This window comes from Heterodontus francisci, chromosome 2 (genome assembly GCF_036365525.1).
Source record: "Heterodontus francisci isolate sHetFra1 chromosome 2, sHetFra1.hap1, whole genome shotgun sequence".
NCBI lineage: Eukaryota > Metazoa > Chordata > Chondrichthyes > Heterodontiformes > Heterodontidae > Heterodontus > Heterodontus francisci.
Window position 1 is genome coordinate 207,608,144 of NC_090372.1, and position 20,682 is coordinate 207,628,825.

The following is a 20,682-nucleotide window of genomic DNA, read 5'->3' on the forward strand; positions in this document are numbered from 1 at the left end:
GCCTTGCTAAAATCCATATACACCACATCCACTGCTCTTCCTTCATCAATGTGTTTTGTCTACATCTTCAAAGAATTCAATAAGGCTTGTGAGGCAAGACCTGCCCCTCACAAAGCCATGCTGACTGTCTCTAATCAAACCATGCTTTCCCAAATAATCATCAATCCTGTCTCTCAGAATCCTCTCCAATCATTTGCCCACTACTGACGTAAAACTGACTGGTCTATAATTCCCTGGGTTATCCCTATTCCCTTTCTTGAACAAGGGAACAACATTTGCCACCCTCCAATCATCCGGTACTTCTCCAGTGGACAGTGAAGATGCAAAGATCATCGCCAAAGGCGCAGCAATCTCTTTCCTCACTTCCCGTAATATCCTTGGGTATATCCCGTCTGGCCCCAGGGACTTATCTGTCCTCATATCATTCAAAATTTCCAGCACATCCTCCCTCTTAACCTCAACCTATTCGAGCATATCAGCCTGTTCCACACAGTCCTCACAAACGACCAGGTCCCTCTCACTGGTGAATACTGAAGTATTCATTTCGGACCAATGTAATGTAAAATATGTGAACAAGTCAGTGAGTTGGGATAAAATTAACTAGTTACTAAGTTTCACAATAAGCAACAGGCAGAATCTTCAAGAAAATTTGGCAGAAGCATGGTTCACTGGAATGTTGGGGCTTAGTCGCAAAACAGAATAGCCAAGAAAACCCCTAATATGATTTAATTGGTGTCACTATAAGTAGTTGACCACGTTTTAAACTAAAACCTAGTAGCCAATACATTAGATGTAATGTGAAGCAAAGAATAGATTCCAAAAGGAATCCAGACTCTCAATATCCGTCGTCAACCGAGGTTCCCTAAACTTGCCAGCCTTGCCCTTCCATCTAACAGGAACATGCTGGCCCTGAACTCTTCCTATCTCACTTTTAAAAGCCTCCCACTTGCCAGACGTCCCTTTACCTGTAGACAGGCTCTCCCACTCAATATTTGAGAGTTCCTGTCTGATGCCATCAAAATTAGCCTTCCCCCAATTTAGGACTTCAACCTGAGGACCAGTCCTATCCTTTTCCATAACTATCTTGAAGCTAATAGAGTTATGGTCACTGGTCCCAGTGCTCCCCCACTGACACATCTACCACCTGCCCATCCTCATTTCCTAAGAGGAGGTCGAGTGTAGCCCCTTCTCTAGTAGGGCCATCCACATACTGCTTCAGAAAACTATCCTGGACACACTTCACAAATTCTTCCCCATCTGATCCCTAAGCACGAAGGCAGTCCCAGTCAATATTAGGGAAGTTAAAATCACCTACTATTACAACCCTATACTTTCTACACCTATCTGTGATTTCCCTGCATATATGCTCCTCCACTTCCCTCTGACTATTGGGGGGCCTATAGTATAATCCCAACAAAGTGATGACCCCTTTCTTATTTCTAAGTTCTACCTATATGGCCTCGCTGGACATTCCCCCCGGGATATTCTCGCTAACTACTGTCGTGATGTCCTCCCTAATCAACAGTGCAACTCCCCCTCCTCTCTTACCTCCACCTCTGTCTCACCGGAAGGATAGGTACCCCGGAACATTGAGCTACCAGTCCAGCCCATCCCTCAAACACGTTTCCGTAATAGCTATAATATCACAATCCTATGCACCGATCCATGCTCTGAGTTCATCTGCCTTACCTGTAAGGCTTCTTGCATTAAAGTAAATGCAGTTTAGCTTACCAGACCTTCCACGCTCCCTGTCCTGCCCCTGCCCGGCCTGTCTACTGGACTTGCTTGCTTTAACCTCTACATTTGCCTCAACTGTCTCATCGAGAGACTACTACTTTGGGTCCCACCCCCCTGCAAGACTAGTTAGAGGTCCTGCTTTTTAACCCTCTGCCTAACTCCCTATATTCACTTTGCAGGACCTCTAGGGTTGTAATCTCAGGATTACTTCCTGTGCCACGTGCTAGTGAGGGCAGGAATAGGAGGATTAGGCAAATGAATGCCTGGCTGAAGAGCTGGTGTAGGCAGGAGGGCTTCAGCTACTTGGATCATTGGGATTTCTTCTGGTGCAGAGGTGACCTGGACAAGAAGGATGGGTTGCATCTAAACTGGAGGGGGACCAATATCCTTGCGGCGAGGTTTGCTAGTACTACTCGGGAGGGTTTAAACTAGTCTTGCAGGGGGGTGGGACCCAAAGTAGTAGTCTCTCAATGAGACAGTTGACGCAAATGTAGAGGTTAAAGCAAGCAAGTCCAGTAGACAGGCCGGGCAGGGGCAGGACAGGGAGCGTGGAAGGTCTGGTAAACTAAACTGCATTTACTTTAATCCTGCTTTTTAACCCTCTGCCTAATTCCCTATATTCACTTTGCAGGATCTCATCTCTCTTCCAGCCTGTGTTGTTAGTACCAATATGGACCACGACCTCTGGCTGCTCACCCTCCCCTTTCAGAATGTCATGCAGCTGCTCCGAGACATCCTTGACCCGAGCACCAGGGAGGCAACATACCATCCTAGAGTCTCATTTGTGGCCACAGAAACGCCTATCTGCACCCCTTACGATAGAATCCCCTATCACGAGAGCTCTTCCAACCCTTTTCCTCCCCTGCTGTGGTGAGCCCTCCGTGGTGCCACAAACTCGGCTGTTGCTGCTTTCCCCTGAGAGGTCATCCCCCCCAACAGTATCCAAGGTGGTATATCTGTTTGAGAGGGGGATGGCCACAGGGGACTCCTGCACTACCTGCCTATGCCTACTACTCCATCTGGTGGTCACCCATCTCTTTTCTGCCTGTGCAGCCATTACCTGCGGTGTGACCACCTCACTAAACGTGCTATCCACGACTTCCTCAGCATCGCGGATGCTCCACAGTGAATCCACCCGCAGCTCCAGCTCCAGCTCCGTAATGCGGGTAGCCAGTAGCTGCAGCTGGATACACTTCCTGCACCCATGGTCATCAGGGACACTGGATGCGTTCCTGATTTCCCACATAGCGCAGGAGGAGCATATCACGGGGCTGAGCTCTTCTTCCATGACTTATCCTTAGGTTAATTAGTTACTCCCTTAATTAAAAAAATGCTAATTATACTAGTTCTAGCCACTTCAAGCTAAAGTCCTTAAAAAAAACTTTAGTAGCACTCACCTTATCACCAGAGATTTTTTTTTCCCCAACAAAAAAACAACTTTCCCCTTTTTTTAAGATATTCTAACAGCTGCTACTCACCAACCAATCAGCATGCAGCTCTCCTCTGACCTCACTGTTTGCCTTTTCTTTTCAAAACTCCGGCACGCTGGAAGAGCTCTGACTGCTCTCTGCTCCACTCCCGGAAGGTCCTTCACTTCCTCTACACTTCTCAGTATTTTCCCATTAATTGTCGATTCCTTTCCCTTGTTTGACCTCCCCAAATGCATCAGCTCACACTTTTCCAGGTTGAATTCCATGTGCCACTTTATGGCCCATCTGACCAGTCCATCAATCACTTCCTGCAGCCTACAGCTGTTATTGTTACTGTTACTATGTAGTAAAGATGGCAGCTAGTTTTCAACCGAGCAAGATTCGATAAATAGCAGGGAGATAAAAAACAGTTACATAACCAATTAGAGAGAATATCCCAGGGGGAATGTCCAGCGAGGCCATATGGGTAGAGCTTAGAAATAAGAAAGGGGTCATCACTTTGATGGGATTATACTATAGGCCCCCCAATAGTCAGAGGGAAGTGGAGGAGCATATATGCAGGGAAATCACAGATAGGTGTAGAAAGTATAGGGTTGTAATAGTAGGTGATTTTAACTTCCCTAATATTGACTGGGACTGCCTTCGTGCTTAGGGATCAGATGGGGAAGAATTTGTGAAGTGTGTCCAGGATAGTTTTCTGAAGCAGTATGTGGATGGCCCTACTAGAGAAGGGGCTACACTCGACCTCCTCTTAGGAAATGAGGATGGGCAGGTGGTAGATGTGTCAGTGGGGGAGCACTGGGACCAGTGACCATAACTCTATTAGCTTCAAGATAGTTATGGAAAAGGATAGGACTGGTGCTCAGGTTGAAGTCCTAAATTGGGGGAAGGCTAATTTCGATGGCATCAGACAGGAACTCTCAAAAGTTGAATGGGAGAGGCTGTTTACAGGTAAAGGGACGTCTGGCAAGTGGGAGGCTTTTAAAAGTGAGTTAGGAAGAGTTCAGGGCCGGCATGTTCCTGTTAGATGGAAGGGCAAGGCTGGCAAGTTTAGGGAACCTCGGTTGACGAGGGATATTGAGAGTCTGGTCAGGACAAAGAAGGAGGCATATGTCAGGTATAGACAGCTGGGATCGAGCGAGTCCCTCGAGGAGTATAGGGGATTTAGGACTACACTTAAGAAGGAAATTAGGAGGGCAAAAAGGGGCCGTGAGATTTCCCTGGCAGATAAAATAAAGGAGAATCCTAAAAGATTCTATAAGTATATTTTAAGAGTAAAAGGGTAGCTAGGGAGAGAGTAGGTCCTCTTAAGGATCGGTGTGGCAATCTATGTGTGGAGCCACGGGAAATGGGCGAGGTCTTAAATGAATATTTCTCATCCATATTTACCGTGGAGAAGGTCATGGAAGCTAGTGAGTTCAAGGGAGGGAACAGCGATATCCTGGAGCATATCAACATTACAAAGGAGGAGGTGTTGGAGGTTTTGAAGCGCATTAAGGTGGATAAATCCCCAGGGCCTGACCAGGTGTATCCTAGGATGCTATGGGAAGCAAGAGAGGAGATTGCTGGGGCCCTGGCAGAAATTTTTGTATCATCGTTAGCCACGGGTGAGGTTCCAGAAGACTGGAGGATAGCTAATGTTGTGCCTTTATTTCAGAAGGGCAGCAGGGATAAACCAGGGAACTACAGGCCGGTGAGCCTTACATCAGTGGTGGGAAAGTTATTGGAAGGGATTCTGAGAGACAGGATTTATATGCATCTGCAAAGGCATGGTCTGATTAGGGATAGTCAGCATGGCTTTGTGCATGGGAAATGATGTCTCACGAATTTGATTGAGTTTTTCGAGGAGGTGACCAAGAGGACTGACGAGGGCAGGGCGATAGACTTTGTCTACATGGACTTTAGCAAGGCCTTTGACAAGGTCCCGCATGGTCCAGAAGGTTCGAACACATGGGATCCAGGTTGAGCTAGCAAATTGGATACAAAATTGGCTTGGTGATAGGAGGCAGAGGGTGGTAGTGGAGGGTTGTTTTTCAGATTGAAGGCCGGTGACCAGTGGTGTGCCTCAGGGATCGGTGCTGGGCCCTCTGTTGTTTGTCATATATATGAATGACTTGGATGTGAATGTAAGGGGCATGATTAGTAAGTTTGCAGATGACACCAAAATTGGTGGTAGAGTGGACAGTGAAGAAGGTTGTCTAAGGTTACAACATGATATAGATCAACTGGGAAAGTGGGCAAGGGAGTGGCAAATGGAATTTAATGCAGACAAGTGTGAAGTGATGTATTTTGGGAAGTTAAACCAGGGCAGGACATATACAGTGAATGGCAGGCCCCTGGGGAGTGTTGTTGAGCAGAGAGACCTTGGGGTGCAAGTACACAGTTCCCTGAAAGTGGCAACACAGGTAGACAGGGTGGTGAAGAAGGCATATGGCATGCTTGCCTTCATCGGCCGAGGCATTGAGTACAAGAGTTGGGACATCATGTTACAGTTGTACATAATGTTGGTTTGGCCGCATTTGGAGTACTGTGTGCAGTTCTGGTTGCCGTACTACAGGAAAGATGTTATTAAGCTAGAGAGGGTGCAGAAAAGATTCACAAGGATATTGCCTGGTTTGGAGGGCTTGAGTTATAAACAGAGATTGGATAAGGCTGGGTCTGTTTTCCCTGGAGTGAAGAAGGCTGAGAGGGGACATGATAGAGGTATATAAAATTATGAGAGGCATAGATAGGGTAGATAGCCAGAGTCTGTTTCCATGGTAGGGGTGACTAAAACTAGAGGGCATACATTTAAGGTAAGAGGGAGGAGGTTTAAAGGGGATCAAAGGGGTAAATTTTTCACACACAGGATAGTGGGCATCTGGACAGATACTTGAATGAGCAAGGCATAGAGGGATATGGAATTAATGCAGGCAGGTGGGATTAGTATAGATCGGCATTATGGTCAGCATGGACGCGGTGGGCCAAAGGGCCTGTTTCTATGCTGTACGACTCCATGACTCTCTGACCTTGGAGTGAATGTCCACAGATCAGGTCGATAAGGTGGATAAAGAGGCAAATGGAATCCTTTCCTTTATTAGCCGAGGTATAGAATATAAGAGAAGGAAGGTTATGCTGGAACTGTATATATCATTTGTTAGGTCACAACTTGACTACAGTGTGCAATGCTGGTCACCTCGTTACAGAAAGAATGTCATTGTACTACAGAGGGTATGGATATTTATGAGGATGTTGCCGAGACTGTAAAAATGCAGCTATGAGGAAAGATCGGATAGGCTGGGATTGTTCTCCTTGGATCAGAGAAGGCTGAGGGGAGATCTGATTGAAATGTACAAAATTGTGAGAGTGGATGTGATGGGCCTATTTACCTAGCAAAGAGGTCAGTGACTAGGGGACATAGATTTAAAGTGCGGGTCTGGAACTCACTGCCTGAATGAGGCAGAAAACCTTAACTCATTTAAAAGGTGTCTGAATATGCACCTCAAGTGCCATAACCTGCAGGGCTACGGACCAAATGCTGGAAGATGGGATTAGTCTGGGTGGCTAGTTTTTCGGCCGCGCAGACACAATGGACCTAGTTGCCTTTTTCAGTGCCGTAAACGTTCTATGATTCTAACTCAAAAGTAATACATTCGCTCTGAGGTACTTAGAGACATCTTAGGGGCACTTAAGGCGAAATATAAATGCAGCTTTTTTCATTGATGGGGAAATTGGTTCAGTAATGTTACTCCAGTCAAAGGTGTGAGAGCACGCTAAAATAATACAATCATTAAGGAACAAACTATACTTACCCACTATTTTAAAAGCAATTTTGACCCATTTATTTAAGATGGCTTACTACCTCAGTTAAAGAGAGGAATGTCATGTGAATGCAACAAGAATTTCCACAATCACAATCATTAAATTATAGCTTTATGAAAGCTAAATCGGTTAGCGCCAAATTTAGGGGCCGCGATACATAATTATCCTGCAGGCAGCATGCAAACTTTGTGCTACCTGCTCATTTCCATGACTCTGGTGTGCAGCACAGCACAAAATGCACTGATGAGTGGCTGTATGCCTCAACAGGGGGCCCAAGTTTATGTGAGGCTCGCACTACTTAAAGTTAGTCTCCACTATTTAAAGCCAGAATGCACCTCTTAAAGGCAAGGTGCATTCTGGCTTTAGCAGGGGCTAGAAGTGTCTGGGCAACATTAGAAGAGCTTCAGGAAGGACACAAAATGGCTCAATGGGTGAGAGTATACTCCAGGTTTTCTGCTGTCATGCTGGACCCCTGGTGCAGGAGATGGACTGAAGGAGAGAGGTTCTCTTCGCTCAGGGGGCCACGAGACCCTCCATGGGAGCATATGGCCAAGGTGTTCAATGACAACAGTGGTGTTCAGGACATGGATGAGTGCCACAAGAAGTTTAATGACCTCACATGAGTGGTCAAGGTCAGTGAATGCATCTTTACAATGCCAAGTCCGACCAACTGCACCACTAGCTTCACCCTTCACCTGCCCACCAGCAATCTATAATGAACCATGACTCAAACCTCACACTCACATACTTCACTTTGCCCTCTCATACTTAGCACTGCTGGAAGTTGCACGCTCACATCTCATTGCCAACTATTCAACTGTGGCAGACACTCAGGCACATTCCAAAGCATTCCCTTTTCTTTTATAGGACAAAATGGGCCACAGACTGGTGCAGCTCAATTACATGCATTCTAAAGGAGGATCCTCTCCCTAAAGAGATGCCCCCACAAGATTCTAACACTAGACGAACTGAATCCCAAGTTCACCTGTTCCAGCCTGGAGGGATCCTCTGTCATTTTGATGTCTCTCAGGACTTTAGTGAGCTCTGACCGAGTTTAGTAGAGGATATGTGAGACATCGATTGAGACAAAGACTGCAGCAGGCTGTTGAACTTGAAGGCTTCTTCTTTATTCTGTTTTACTTTCACTTTCCCTTTGCTAGCATGTGTCTTCTACAGCAGCTGCAAGTGTACACAATGCTCAATGCAACTGCAATTTCAAAACACACTATATCCCTCCCCTTCTTAGTAAATGAGAGCCATAGCATGTTTCAATGGTTTGTTTCCAGAAATGCATACAATAAACTTAAACATAAATAGTTTACTTTGTATCATAGACACTTAAATATGGTGGACGTTTTCTCTCACGAGTAGAACATCATCTGACATCAGATGTAGTCTCATCTGAATCATGTTCTTCATCTTAGATGTCGATGTCAGAATCGGATCCAATGCTTGCGAGTGGTGTTTTTAATGCTTTGAAGAATGGCGTGTTTCTTGTGATGATTTGTGAAGCGCGCCTAGCAGTGATCATTGAACCTTTGGCGTTGGTCACAACAAATGGTTGTTTGTTTTCCGACATGACCACTATGACTCACAAGTACTTTATCTCTTGGCTTTAGCAGCATAGTTCTTAATTTCATGTTTCACTCTGCATTTACTTTCATTCAATCCTTATTCTCGATCACGTTCACGTAATGTTGATCATTAGCTCTGAAGCGTGGAAGTGTGCACAAAGGATGTGCGAAGATGAGCGTAGCTGGAGGTTTTCCAGTAGTCGAGTGGGGTGTCGCTTTGTAATTACGAAGAAAGTGATATAGCTCTTGCGTCCATCACTTTCAGCCATAGCTGTATTTATCACTTTTTCAAGGTTTACATTAATCTCTCCACTTCTCCATTAGATCTTGGCCAACCGAGTGTGATTTTACTCTGTAGTTTGCGAATTTACTGAACTCACCACTGTGAGGGGGTGGGGGGTGGGGGCGGGGGGGTGCTCCATTGTCACTTCCAACCATTTGAGGGATTCCAAACAAGGCAAAGATCTGGTCAAGCTTTGGGATGACTGCTTTCATTGAAGTTGACATAACTAATTCCACGATTGGGAATCTACTGCAGTCGTCACTGACAACAAGCAGCTGTTCACCTGTAGGCAAATCTGCAAAATCAATGCTAACTTCAATCCATGGTCCTGGAGGTAGTTCGGACATCTTGAGAGGATCATGAAGATTTGACATTGTAGTTGCTTGACATTGCAAACACTGATTGATTTTGTGCTCCACCGGATTGTTTTCACTGGAACGACGGAGGTGGAGGGGCGACATGATAGAGGTTTACAAAGTTATAAGCGGCATGGACAGAGTGGATAGTCAGAAGCTTTTTCCCAGGGTGGAAGAGTCAGTTACTAGGGGACATAGGTTTAAGGTGAGAGGGGCAAAGTTTAGAGGGGATGTGCGAGGCAAGTTCTTTACACAGAGGGTGGTGAGTGCCTGGAACTTGTTGCTGGGGGAGGTGGTGGAGAAGAGGCATCTTGACAAATACATGAATAGGATGGGAATAGAGGGATACGGACCCCGGAAGTGCAGAAGGTTTTAGTTTAGACAGGCATCAAGATCGGTGCAGGCTTCGAGGGCCGAATGGCCTGTTCCTGTGCCGTACTGTTCTTTGTTCTTGTCCTGGAAACCATACCTTTTCCCTGAGGAGTTGTTTGGTTTTGACAATTCCCTGGTGTCCTTCATGTGCTACATTGACAACTCATTCCCTCAATGAATGTGGAATGACAATACAGTTGTTGCATAATGCAAGATCAGATGTTGCTGTAACGGAGAGCTCATTTCGAACATTGTGAAGACCTTGTAGTGTGTGAGCAATTTTGTTTGTAGATGCATTCTCCATCAAGTATTTCCAGTTTCGTGATTCTATAGCCCTCATACATAGTTGCAAAGCCTCATCTTGTTTTGTAGCTGCTTGATGTCAGCTAGTTTTAGCGACTTTGCCACTGTATTTATGCTTACGTAGTTGAGATGCTGTTCAGCAACCTTTTCCTCATGACTAGTAGGGTCGGGTTTCGGCAGCGGATGTCGTGAAAGATAATCTGCTAGGTTGAGCTCAACCTAGAACTTGTACTCTTGTAGTTTGAATATCCAACGTTCCATTCAAATGGGTTGTTTGCTATGTGAATTGTTGAACAAGCTTACTAGTGGTCAATGAACGGTTATTACTTTAAATTCGCTTCCATATAATTAGATAAAAAATTGTAAGATACCCTATATGTGGGCGGCACAGTGGCGCAGTGGTTAGCACCGCAGCCTCACAGCTCCAAGGACCCGGGATCGATTCCGGGTACTGCCTGTGTGGAGTTTGCAAGTTCTCCCTGTGTCTGCGTGGGTTTTCTCCGGGTGCTCCGGTTTCCTCCCACAAGCCAAAAGACTTGCAGGTTGATAGGTAAATTGGCCATTACAAATTGTCACTAGTATAGGTAGGTGGTAGGGAAATATAGGGACAAGTGGGGATGTTTGGTAGGAATATGGGATTAGTGTAGGATTAGTATAAATGGGTGGTTGATGTTCGGCACAGACTCGGTGGGCCGAAGGGCCTGTTTCAGTGCTGTATCTCTAATCTAAAATCTAATCTATATGATTGACAGCTCTATTTGCAAAATTGCTCTACGGGCATTAGTGACCTGCTTGCCATCGCAACGACTGATGGGTTACTTGTCCTGTCTTTCTGCATGAGAACTGCACTTAAGCCAACCAGGCTTGCATCGACAACTGCCTGGGCGGTGTTCTCAAGGTCAAAATAGGCATTTGTGCAACTTGCTGACAAATGTCATTTGAACTGGTGTACCGCCTGTTTGTGAGATTTAGTCCATTTCCACTTGATGGCCCCTTTTGTCAGATTGTGTAGAGGGGCAAATAGTGTAGTGAGGCCAGGAATGAAACGACTGCAGTACATTACGAATCCTAGCAGACTCTGGACTTCTTGCACTTTTGTAGGATCTGCAGCGTGCGCAATGGCTTCAACTTTCCATAGATCTGGTGATACTCCTTCACCATTGAACACATGACCAAAGAATTCAATTCTACTTTCATTGAACAAGCACTTGCCCCTGTTCAAGGTGAGGTTACATTCTCAGAGACGTTGTAGGCGTGTCTCGAGTTCTTTTTTTTTTAATTATTCTTTCATGGGATGTGGGCGTCACAGGCCAGGCCAGCATTTATTGCCCATCCCTAATTGCCCTTGAACTGAGTGGCTTGCTCGGCCATTTCAAGGGCATGTAAGAGTCAACCACATTGCTGTGGATCTGGAGTCACATGTAAGCCAGACCAGGTAAGGACAGCAGATTTCCTTCCCTAAAGGACATTAGTGAACCAGATGGGTTTTTACAACAATCAACAATGGTTTCATGGCCATCATTAGACTAGCTTTAAATTCAAGATTTATTAATTGAATTCAAATTCCACCTTCTGCTGTGGTGGGATTCGAACCCATGTCCCCAGAACAATACCCTGGGTCAATAGTCCAGTGACAATACCAGTACGCCACGGCCTCCTTCACTTTCGGTGTGGCCATAGATGAGAATGTCATCACTGATGTTCGAAGTGACTTCAAGCCATTGAAGTGCAGATTGAATCAAGTGCTGAAATATCTCAGCTGCTGAGCTGACTCCAAAGTTGAGCCTTTGTGGCACAGTGGTGAGTGGTGCAGTGGTTAGCAGTGCAGCCTCACAGCTCCAGCGACCTGGGTTTAGTTCTGGGTACTACCTGTGCGGAGTTTGCAAGTTCTCCCTGTGACCGCGTGGGCTTCTGCCGGGTGCTCCGGTTTCCTCCCACAACCAAAGACTTGCAGGTTAATAGGTAAATTGGCCATTGTAAATTGCCCCTAGTATAGGTAGGTGGTAGGAGAATTGAGGGAAGGTGGGGATGTGGCAGGGAATATGAGATTAATGTAGAATTAGTATAAATGGGTGGTTGATGGTTGGCACAGACTCAGTGGGCCAAAGGGCCTGTTTCAGTGCTGTATCTCTCTCTATCTTTATCTAAAAAGTCTGATATGAGTAGAGAATACAGTAAGACATCTTGATTCTTCTGCAAGCTCGATTTGATGGTGGCCTGCATTGAGGTTAAGTTCAGCAAAGTGTTTAGCACCATTCACTTTTTCTATGATGTAATCGATTGTTGGTGTCAAGTGTCATTCTCATTGTTATGGCTTGGTTTGGTGTTCGCACATCAATGCAGATTCTAATCTGGTTCTCACTCTTGGGTTTCTTGACAATTTGTATGGTGAGACCCAAAGGGTAGGCTCATCCCCAATTTTTTCCAACAATGTCAAGGTCAAGTAGGCATTGAAGTCCCTTCTCTGTCTGTTTTCTGACATGAAATGGTATTCATTGCCTTTGCTGCATGACTGGGGCCACATTAGGATCTACATGCAGCTTGCATGTAACACCTGTCAGCTTGTCAATACCAGTGAAGTGATCAGCATACCGTTCGAGAATGTTTTTGTTATGCAAAGGAATCGCGTATGTGACTGCAATCATGTGCAGATCTGTTGCTGTGTGGAAATTGATAAGCATGTCACATTCTCCAGATATGACATAGAATAGAGCGTTCATTCTCGTGTCTTTGAATGTGATCGGCAATTCAAAAGTTCTGAGGCTTTTCAGCAGTTTGTCACTGTTATTACGGAAAACATTTGCATTCCCTAGTTTGATGAGAAGAGGAACATATGAACTAGGAGCAAGAGTAGGCCATTCAGCCCCTCGAGCCTGCTCCACCATTCCATAAGATCATGGCTGATCTGTTTGTGGGCTCAATTCCACTTTCCTGCCTACACCCGATACCCTTTGACTCCCTTGTTTGTCAAGAATCTGTCTACCTCTGCCTGAAAATCCTTCAATGACCCTGCCTCCACCACTCTCCGGGGAAGAGAGTTTCATAGATTCACAACCCTCTGAGAGAAAAAATTTCTCCTCATCTCTGTCCTAAATAGCAGACCCCATATTTTTAAACTGTTCCTCCTAGTTTTAGACTCTCCCACAAGGGGAAAAATCCTTTCCACATCCACCCTGTCAAGTCCCTTCAGAATCTTATATCTTTCAATCAGATCACCTTTCATCCTTCTAAACTCCAATGAATACAGACCCACCCTGTCCAACCTTTCCTCATAAGCTAACCCTCTCATCCCAGGAATCAGTCTATTGAACATTCTCTGAACTGCTTCCAATGCAATTATATCCTTCCTTAAGTAAGGAGACCAAAACTGTACAAATACTCCAGATGTGGTCTCACCAATGTCCTGTACAACAGTAGCAAAATATCTCTACTTTTATATTCAATTCCGCTTGCAATAAACGATAACATTGCATTTGCTTTCTTAATCACTTGATGTACCTGCATACTATCTTTTTGTGTTTCGTGTACTAGTACACCCAGGTCCCTCTGCATCTCAGAATTCTGCAATTTCTCTCCATTTAAATAATATATTGCTTTTCCATTCTTCTGGCCAAAGTGGACAAGTTCATATGGTCCCACATTATACTCCATCAGCCAAATCTTTACCCACTCACTCAGCCTATCTCTATCCCTTTGCAGACTCCTTATGTGCTCTTCACAACTTACTCTCCTACCAATCTTTGTGTCATCATCAAATTTAGCAACCATATATCCTGTCCCTTAAGGCATTGTTATAGATTGTAAATAGTTGAGGCCCCAGCACTGATCCCTTTGACACTCCACTAGTTACAGCTTGCCAACTCTAAAACAACCTACTCTCTGTTTTCTGTTAGTTAACCAATCCTCTATCCATGAGAATATGTTACCCCCTATACCATGGGCTCTTATTTTGTTTAGTAATCTTTGATGTGGTATTGTCACTGGACTAGTAACCCAGAGACCCAGCATATTCCTCTCGGGATATGGGTTCAAATCCCACCATGGCAGAAGGTGAAATTTGAATTCAATTAATAAAAAAAATCTAGTCTAATGATGGCCATGAAAACATTGTTCATTGTCACAAAAACCCATCTGGTTCACTAATGTTCTTTAGGGAAGAAAATCTGCTGTCCTTACCCTACATGTAACTCCAGACCCACAGCAATGTGGTTGAATCTTAAAATGGCCAAGCAAGCCACTCAGTTGCACCTAACTGCTAAAAAATAGATAAGGAATGAAACGACAGTGGCAAACACAGCCCTGTTGACCCTGCAAAGTCCTCCTTACTAACATCTGGGGGCTTGTGCCAAAGTTGGGAGATCTGTCCCATGGACTAGTCAAGCAACAGCCTGACATTGTCATACTCACCAACATGACCATCCCCGGGTAGGTCCTGTCCTACCGGCAGGACAGACTGAGCAGAGATGGTAGCACAGAAACAGGCCCTTCGGCCCATTGTGTCCATGCTGGCCATCAAGCACCTAAATATTCTAATCCCATTTTCCAGCACTTGGCCTGTAGCCTTGTATGCTATGGCATTTCAAGTCCTTGTCTAAATACTTCTTAAATGTTGTGAGGCTTCCTGCCTCTACCACCTCTTCAGGCAGTGCGTTCCAGATTCCAACCACCCTCTGGGTGAAAAAAACTTTCCTCAAATCCCCTCTAAACCTCCTGCACCGTACCTTAAATCTATGCGCCCTGGTTATTGACACCTCCGCTACGGGAAAAAGTTTCTTCCTATCCAACCTATCAATGCCCCTCATAATTTTGTATACCTCAATCAGGTCCCCCTCAGCCTTCTCTGCTCTAAGGAAAACAACCCTAGCCTTTTCAGTGTCTCTTCATAGCTGAAATGCTCCAGCCCAAGCAACATCCTGGTGAATCTCCTCTACACCCTCTCCAGTGCAATCACATCCTTCCTATAGTGTGGTGACCAGAACTGTACACAGTACTCCAGCTGTGGCCTAACTAGCATTTTATACAGCTCCATCATAACCACCCTGCTCTGATATTCTATGCCTCGGATGATAAAATTAAGTATCCCATATGCCTTCCTAACCACCTTATCCACCTGTGCTGCTGCCTTCAGCGATCTGTGGACAAGTACACCAAGGTCATTCTGACCTTCTGTACTTCCTAGGGTCCTACCATCCATTGTATATTCCCTTGCTTTGATCGTCCTCCCAAAATGCATCACCTCACACTTCTCAGGATGAAATTCCATTTGCCACTGCTCTGCCTATCTTACCAGGCCATCTATATCGTCCTGTAATTTAAGGCTTTCCTCCTCACTATTTACGACACCACCCATTTTCGTGTCATCTGCGAACTTACTTATCATGCCTCCTATATTCACGTCTAAATCATTAATGTACACTCCAAACAGCAAGGGTCCCAGCTCCGATCCCTGTGGAACACCACTGGTCACAGGTTTTCATTCGCAAAAACAACACTCGACCATCACCCTCTGCCTCCTGCCACTAAACCAATTTTGGATCCACTTTGCCAAATTGCCCTGGGTCCCATGGGCTCTAACCTTCTTAACCAATCTCCCATGCGGGACCTTATCAAAAGCTTTACTGACTGCTTTACCCTCATCTACACATCTAGTTACCGCCTCGAAAAATTCAATCAAGTTAGGTGGACACGATTTCCCCTTGACTAAGTCCTGCTGACTATCCCTGATTAATCCCTGCCTCTACAAGTGGAGATTAATCCTGTCCCTCAGAATTTTTTCCAATATTTTCCCAACCACTGATGTTAGACTCACCAGCCTGTAATTACCTGGTTTATCCCTGCTACCCTTCTTGAATAATGGCACCACATTTGCAGTCCTCCAATCCTCTGGTACCTCTCCTGTGCCAGAGATGATTTCAAAATTTGTGTCAGAGACCCTGTTATCTCCTCCCTTGCCTCACATAACAGCCTGGGATACATCACATCTGGGCCTGGGGATTTATCAACTTTTAAGCCCATTAAAACAGCTAATACTTCCTCCCTTTCAATGCCAGTATGTTCAAGTATATCACAATCCCCCTCCCTGATCTCTACACCTACATCGTCCTTCTCCATAGTGAACACAGATGCAAAGTAAACATTTAAAACCTCACCTATGTCCTCCGGCTCCACAAACAGATTGCCACTTTGGTCCCTAATGGGCCCCACTCTTTCCCTGGTTATCCTCTTGCCCTTAATACTTATAAAACACCTTAGGATTTTCCTTTATCTTGCCCGCCAGTGTTTTTTCATGTCCCCTCTTCGCTCTCTGACTTACTTTTTTTCAGTACCCCCCTACACTTTATATACTCAGTCATGAGGGAGTTGCCCAGGGAGTCCTCAACATCGACTCTGGACACCATGAAGTCTCATGGCATCAGGTCAAACATGGGCAAGGAAACCTCCTGCAGATTACCACCTACTGCCCGACACCTCCTCAGCTGATGAATCAGTACTCATCCACGCTGAACAGCATTTGGAGGAAGCACTGAGAGTGGCAAGGGCACAGAATGTACTCTGGGTGGGAACTTCAATGTCCATCGCCAAGAGTGGCTCGGTCGCACCACTACTGACATAGCTGCTAGACTGGGTCTGCGGCAGGTGGTGAGGGAACCAACAAGAGGAAAGAACTTCATCCTCACCAATCTGCCTGCCGTAGCTGCATTGTCCATGACAGCTCTGGTAGGAGTGACCACTGCACAGTCCTTGTGGAGACAAAGTCCCATCTTCACATTGAGGATGCCCTCCATCGTGTTGTGTGGCACTATCACCGTGCTAAATTGGATAGATTTCGAACAGATCTAGCAATACAAAACTGGGCATCCATGAGGCACTGTGGACCATCAGCAACAGCAGAATTGCACTCAACCACAATCTGTGGTATATGTGGCATATCCCCGCTCTACCATTATCAAGCCAGGGGATCAACCTTGGTTCAATGAAGAGTGCAGCAGGGTATGCCAGGAGCAGCACCATGCATACATCAAAATGAGGTGTCAACCTGGTGAAGCTACAACACAGGACCACTTGCATGCTAAACAGCATAAGCAGCATGCGACAGAAAGAGCTAAGCAATCCCACAACCAATGGATCAAAGAACAAAGAACAGTACAGCACAGGAACAGGCCATTCGGCCCTCCAGGCCTGCGCGGATCTTGATGCCTGCCGAAACTAAAACCTTCTGCACTTCCGGCGCCCATATTCCTCTCTTCTCTTCCTATTCATATATTTGTCAAGATGTCTCTTAAACGTCGCTATCGTATCTGCTTCCACCACCTCCCCTGGCAGCAAGTTCCAGGCACTCACCACCCTCTGTGTAAAAAACTTGCCTCGCACATCCTCTCTAACCTTTGCCCCTCGCACCTTAAACCTATGTCCCCTAGTAACTGACTCTATCCACTCTGTCCATGCCACTCATAACTTTGTAAACCTCTATCATGTCGCCCCTCCACCTCCGTCGTTCCAGTGAAAACAATCCGAGTTTTTCCAACCTCTCCTCATAGCTAATGCCCTCCAGACCAGGCAACATCCTGGTAAACCTCCTCTATACCCTCTCCAAAGCCTCCACGTCCTTCCGGTAGTGTGGCGACCAGAATTGCACGCAATATTCTAAGTGTGGACTAACTAAGGTTCTGTACAGCTGCAACATGACTTGCCAATTTTTATACTCTATGCCCCGACCGATGAAGGCAAGCATGCCGTATGCCTTCTTGAGTACCTTATCCACCTGCGTTGCCACTTTCAGTGACTTGTGGACCTGTACGCCCAGATCTCTCTGCCTGTCAATACTCCTAAGGGTTCTGCCATTTACTGTATACCTCCCACCTGCATTAGACCTTCCAAAATGCATTACCTCACATTTGTCCAGATTAAACTCCATCTGCCATTTCTCCGCCCAAGTCTCCAACCGATCTATATCCTGCTGTATCCTCTGACAATCCTCATCATTATCCGCAACTCCACCAACCTTTGTGTCGTCCGCAAACTTACTAATCAGACCAGCTACATTTTCCTCCAAATCATTTATATATACTACAAACAGCAAAGGTCCCAGCACTGATCCCTGCGGAACACCATTAGTCACATCCCTCCATTCAGAAAAACACCCATCCACTGTTACCCTCTGTCTTCTGTGACTGAGCCAGTTCTGTATCCATCTTGCCAGCTCACGTCTGATCCCGTGTGACTTCACCTTTTGCACCAATCTGAAATGCGGGACCTTGTCAAAGGCTTTACTGAAGTCCATATAGACAACATCCACTGTCCTTCCCTCATCAATCACTTCGTCACTTCCTCAAAAAACTCAATCAAATTAGTAAGACACAACCTCCCCTTCACAAAACCATGCTGTCTCTCGCTAATAAGTTTGTTTGTTTCCAAATGGGAGTAAATCCTGTCCCGAAGAATCCTCTCTAATAGTTTCCCTACCACTGACTTAAGGCTCACCGGCCTATAATTTCCTGGATTATCCTTACCACCCTTCTGAAACAAAGGAACAACACTGGCTATTCTCCAGTCCTCTGGGACCTCACCTGTAGCCAATGAGGATGCAAAGATTTCTGTCAAGGCCCCAGCAATTTCTTCCCTTGCCTCCCTCAGTATTCTAGGGTAGATCCCATCAGATCCTGGGGACCTATCTACCTTAATGCTTTGCAAGACACCCAACACCTCCTCCTTTTTGATAATGGGATGACTGAGACTATCTGCATTCCCTTCCCTAGGCTCATCATCCACCAAGTCCTTCTCCTTGGTGAATACGGATGCAAAGTACTCATTTAGCACTTCACCTATTTCCTCTGGCTCCACGCATAGATTCCCATCTCTGTCCTTGAGTGGGCCAACCCTTTCCCTGGTTACCCTCTTGCTCTTTATATATGTATAATAAGCCTTGGGATTTTCCTTTTATCCTGTTTGCCAATGACTTTTCATGACCCCTTTTAGCCCTCCTAACTCCTTGCTTAAGTTCCTTCCTACTGTCTTTATATTCCTCAAGTGCTTCATCTGTCCCTAGCCTTCCAGCCCTTACAAATGTTCCCTTTTTCTTTTTTTGTCTAGGCTCACAATATCCCGTGTTATCCAAGCTTCCCGAAACTTGCCAAACTTGTCTTTCTTCCTCACAGGAACATGCTGGTCCTGGATTCTAATCAGCTGACGTTTGAAAGACTCCCACATGTCAGATGTTGATTTACCCTCAAACAGCCACCCCCAATCTAAATTCTTCAGATCCTGCCTAATATTGTTATAATTAGCCTTCTCCCAATTTAGCACCTTCACCAGAGGACTACTCTTATCCTTATCCACAAGTACCTTAAAACTTATGGAATTATGATCACTGCTCCCGAAATGCTCCCCCACTGAAACTTTGACCACCTGGCCGGGCTCATTCCCCAATACCAGGTCCAGAATGGACACATCCCTAGTTGGACTATCTACATACTGTTTCAAGAAGCACTCCTGGATGCTCCTCACAAATTCTGCCCCATCTAAGCCTCTAGCACTAAGTGAGTCCCAGTCAATATTGGGGAAGTTAAAATCACCCACCAATACAACCCTGTTACCTTTACATCTTTCCAAAATCTGTCTACATATCTGCTCCTCTACCTCCCGCTGGCTGTTGGGAGGCCTGTAGTAAACCCCCAACATTGTGACTGCATCCTTCCTATTCCTGAGCTACACCCATGTTGCCTCGCTGCATGACCCCTCCGAGGTGTCCTCCCGCAGTACAGCTGTGATATTCTCCTTAACTATTCATGCAACTCCCCCACCCCTTTTACATCCACCTCTATCCCGCCTGTAGCTTCTAAATCCCGGAACATTTAGCTGTCAATCCTGTCCATCCCTCAACCAAGTCTCCGTAATAGCAACAACATTATAGTTCCAAGTACTAATCCAAGCTCTAAGTTCATGTGCCTTATCTGTTATACTTCTTGCATTGAAACAAATGCACTTCAGACCACCAGTCCCACTGTGCTTCGCAGCATCTCCCTGCCTGCTCTTCCTCTTCGTCTTACTGGCCTTATTTACTAGTTCCCCCTCATTTAAAATGTCAGTAAACTATTTAAAATTGGAGTGCATCGCAATCATACCCAAATATGCCGTCCTCTTTCTCCAACAATCTTGCATATACTTTTCAGTGGCAGTCACTTCAAAGTGATCAGGAGTGAGAATCGAAGCTAATTTTCCATGTTAAGTTTGAAAGTGACCTGCTCCAATCACAAACAAGAATCTTAAACTTAAACAATGCCAATTACTTAGGTATGAGGGGAGAACTGGCTGAGGTAAATTGGGTAGATAGACTAAAAGGTATGGCGTTAAATGAACAGTGGGAAAACTTTAAAGAAGAATTCAAAATGTCCAACAAAAATACATTCCATTGAAAAACAAAGACTCAGAAAGAAAGACCCATCTGTGGCTCATTCAGGAAGTTAAGTATAGTATTGGGAGAACACAAAAGTCTGACAATGTTGCAAAACAAGAGTAGCAAGTCTGAGGATTGGGAGTGTTTTAGGAACCAACAAAGGCTAATGCTCTGGGGACACAGGATGAAATCCCACCACAGCGGATAGTGAAATTTGAATTAATAAACCTGGAATTAAAAGTTAGTCTAAGGGTGACCATGAAACAATTGTCAGTTGTTGTAAAAACCCATCTGGTTCACTAATGTCCTTCAGGGAAAGTTATTGGAAGGGATTCTGAGAGACAGGATTTATATGCATTTGGAAAGGCATGGTCTGATTAGGGATCGTCAGCATGGCTTTGTGCGTGGGAAATCACGTCTCACAAATTTGATT

At 45.3% G+C, this 20,682-nt stretch overlaps 1 protein-coding gene across 1 annotated transcript in view; it reads right to left on the minus strand.

Moving 5' to 3' along the window:
- obscnb (obscurin, cytoskeletal calmodulin and titin-interacting RhoGEF b) overlaps positions 1 to 20,682 on the minus strand; it is an 868,128-nt gene that overhangs the window by 556,193 nt on the left and 291,253 nt on the right. Inside the window, exons 62-66 of the mRNA XM_068053434.1 lie at positions 12,356 to 12,665; positions 11,497 to 11,641; positions 9,896 to 10,075; positions 8,978 to 9,172; positions 8,018 to 8,138 (exon numbers count right to left, since the gene is read on the minus strand). Coding sequence (XP_067909535.1) covers positions 8,018 to 8,138; positions 8,978 to 9,172; positions 9,896 to 10,075; positions 11,497 to 11,641; positions 12,356 to 12,665 — 951 coding nt within the window. The remainder of the gene's footprint in view (positions 1 to 8,017; positions 8,139 to 8,977; positions 9,173 to 9,895; positions 10,076 to 11,496; positions 11,642 to 12,355; positions 12,666 to 20,682) is intronic.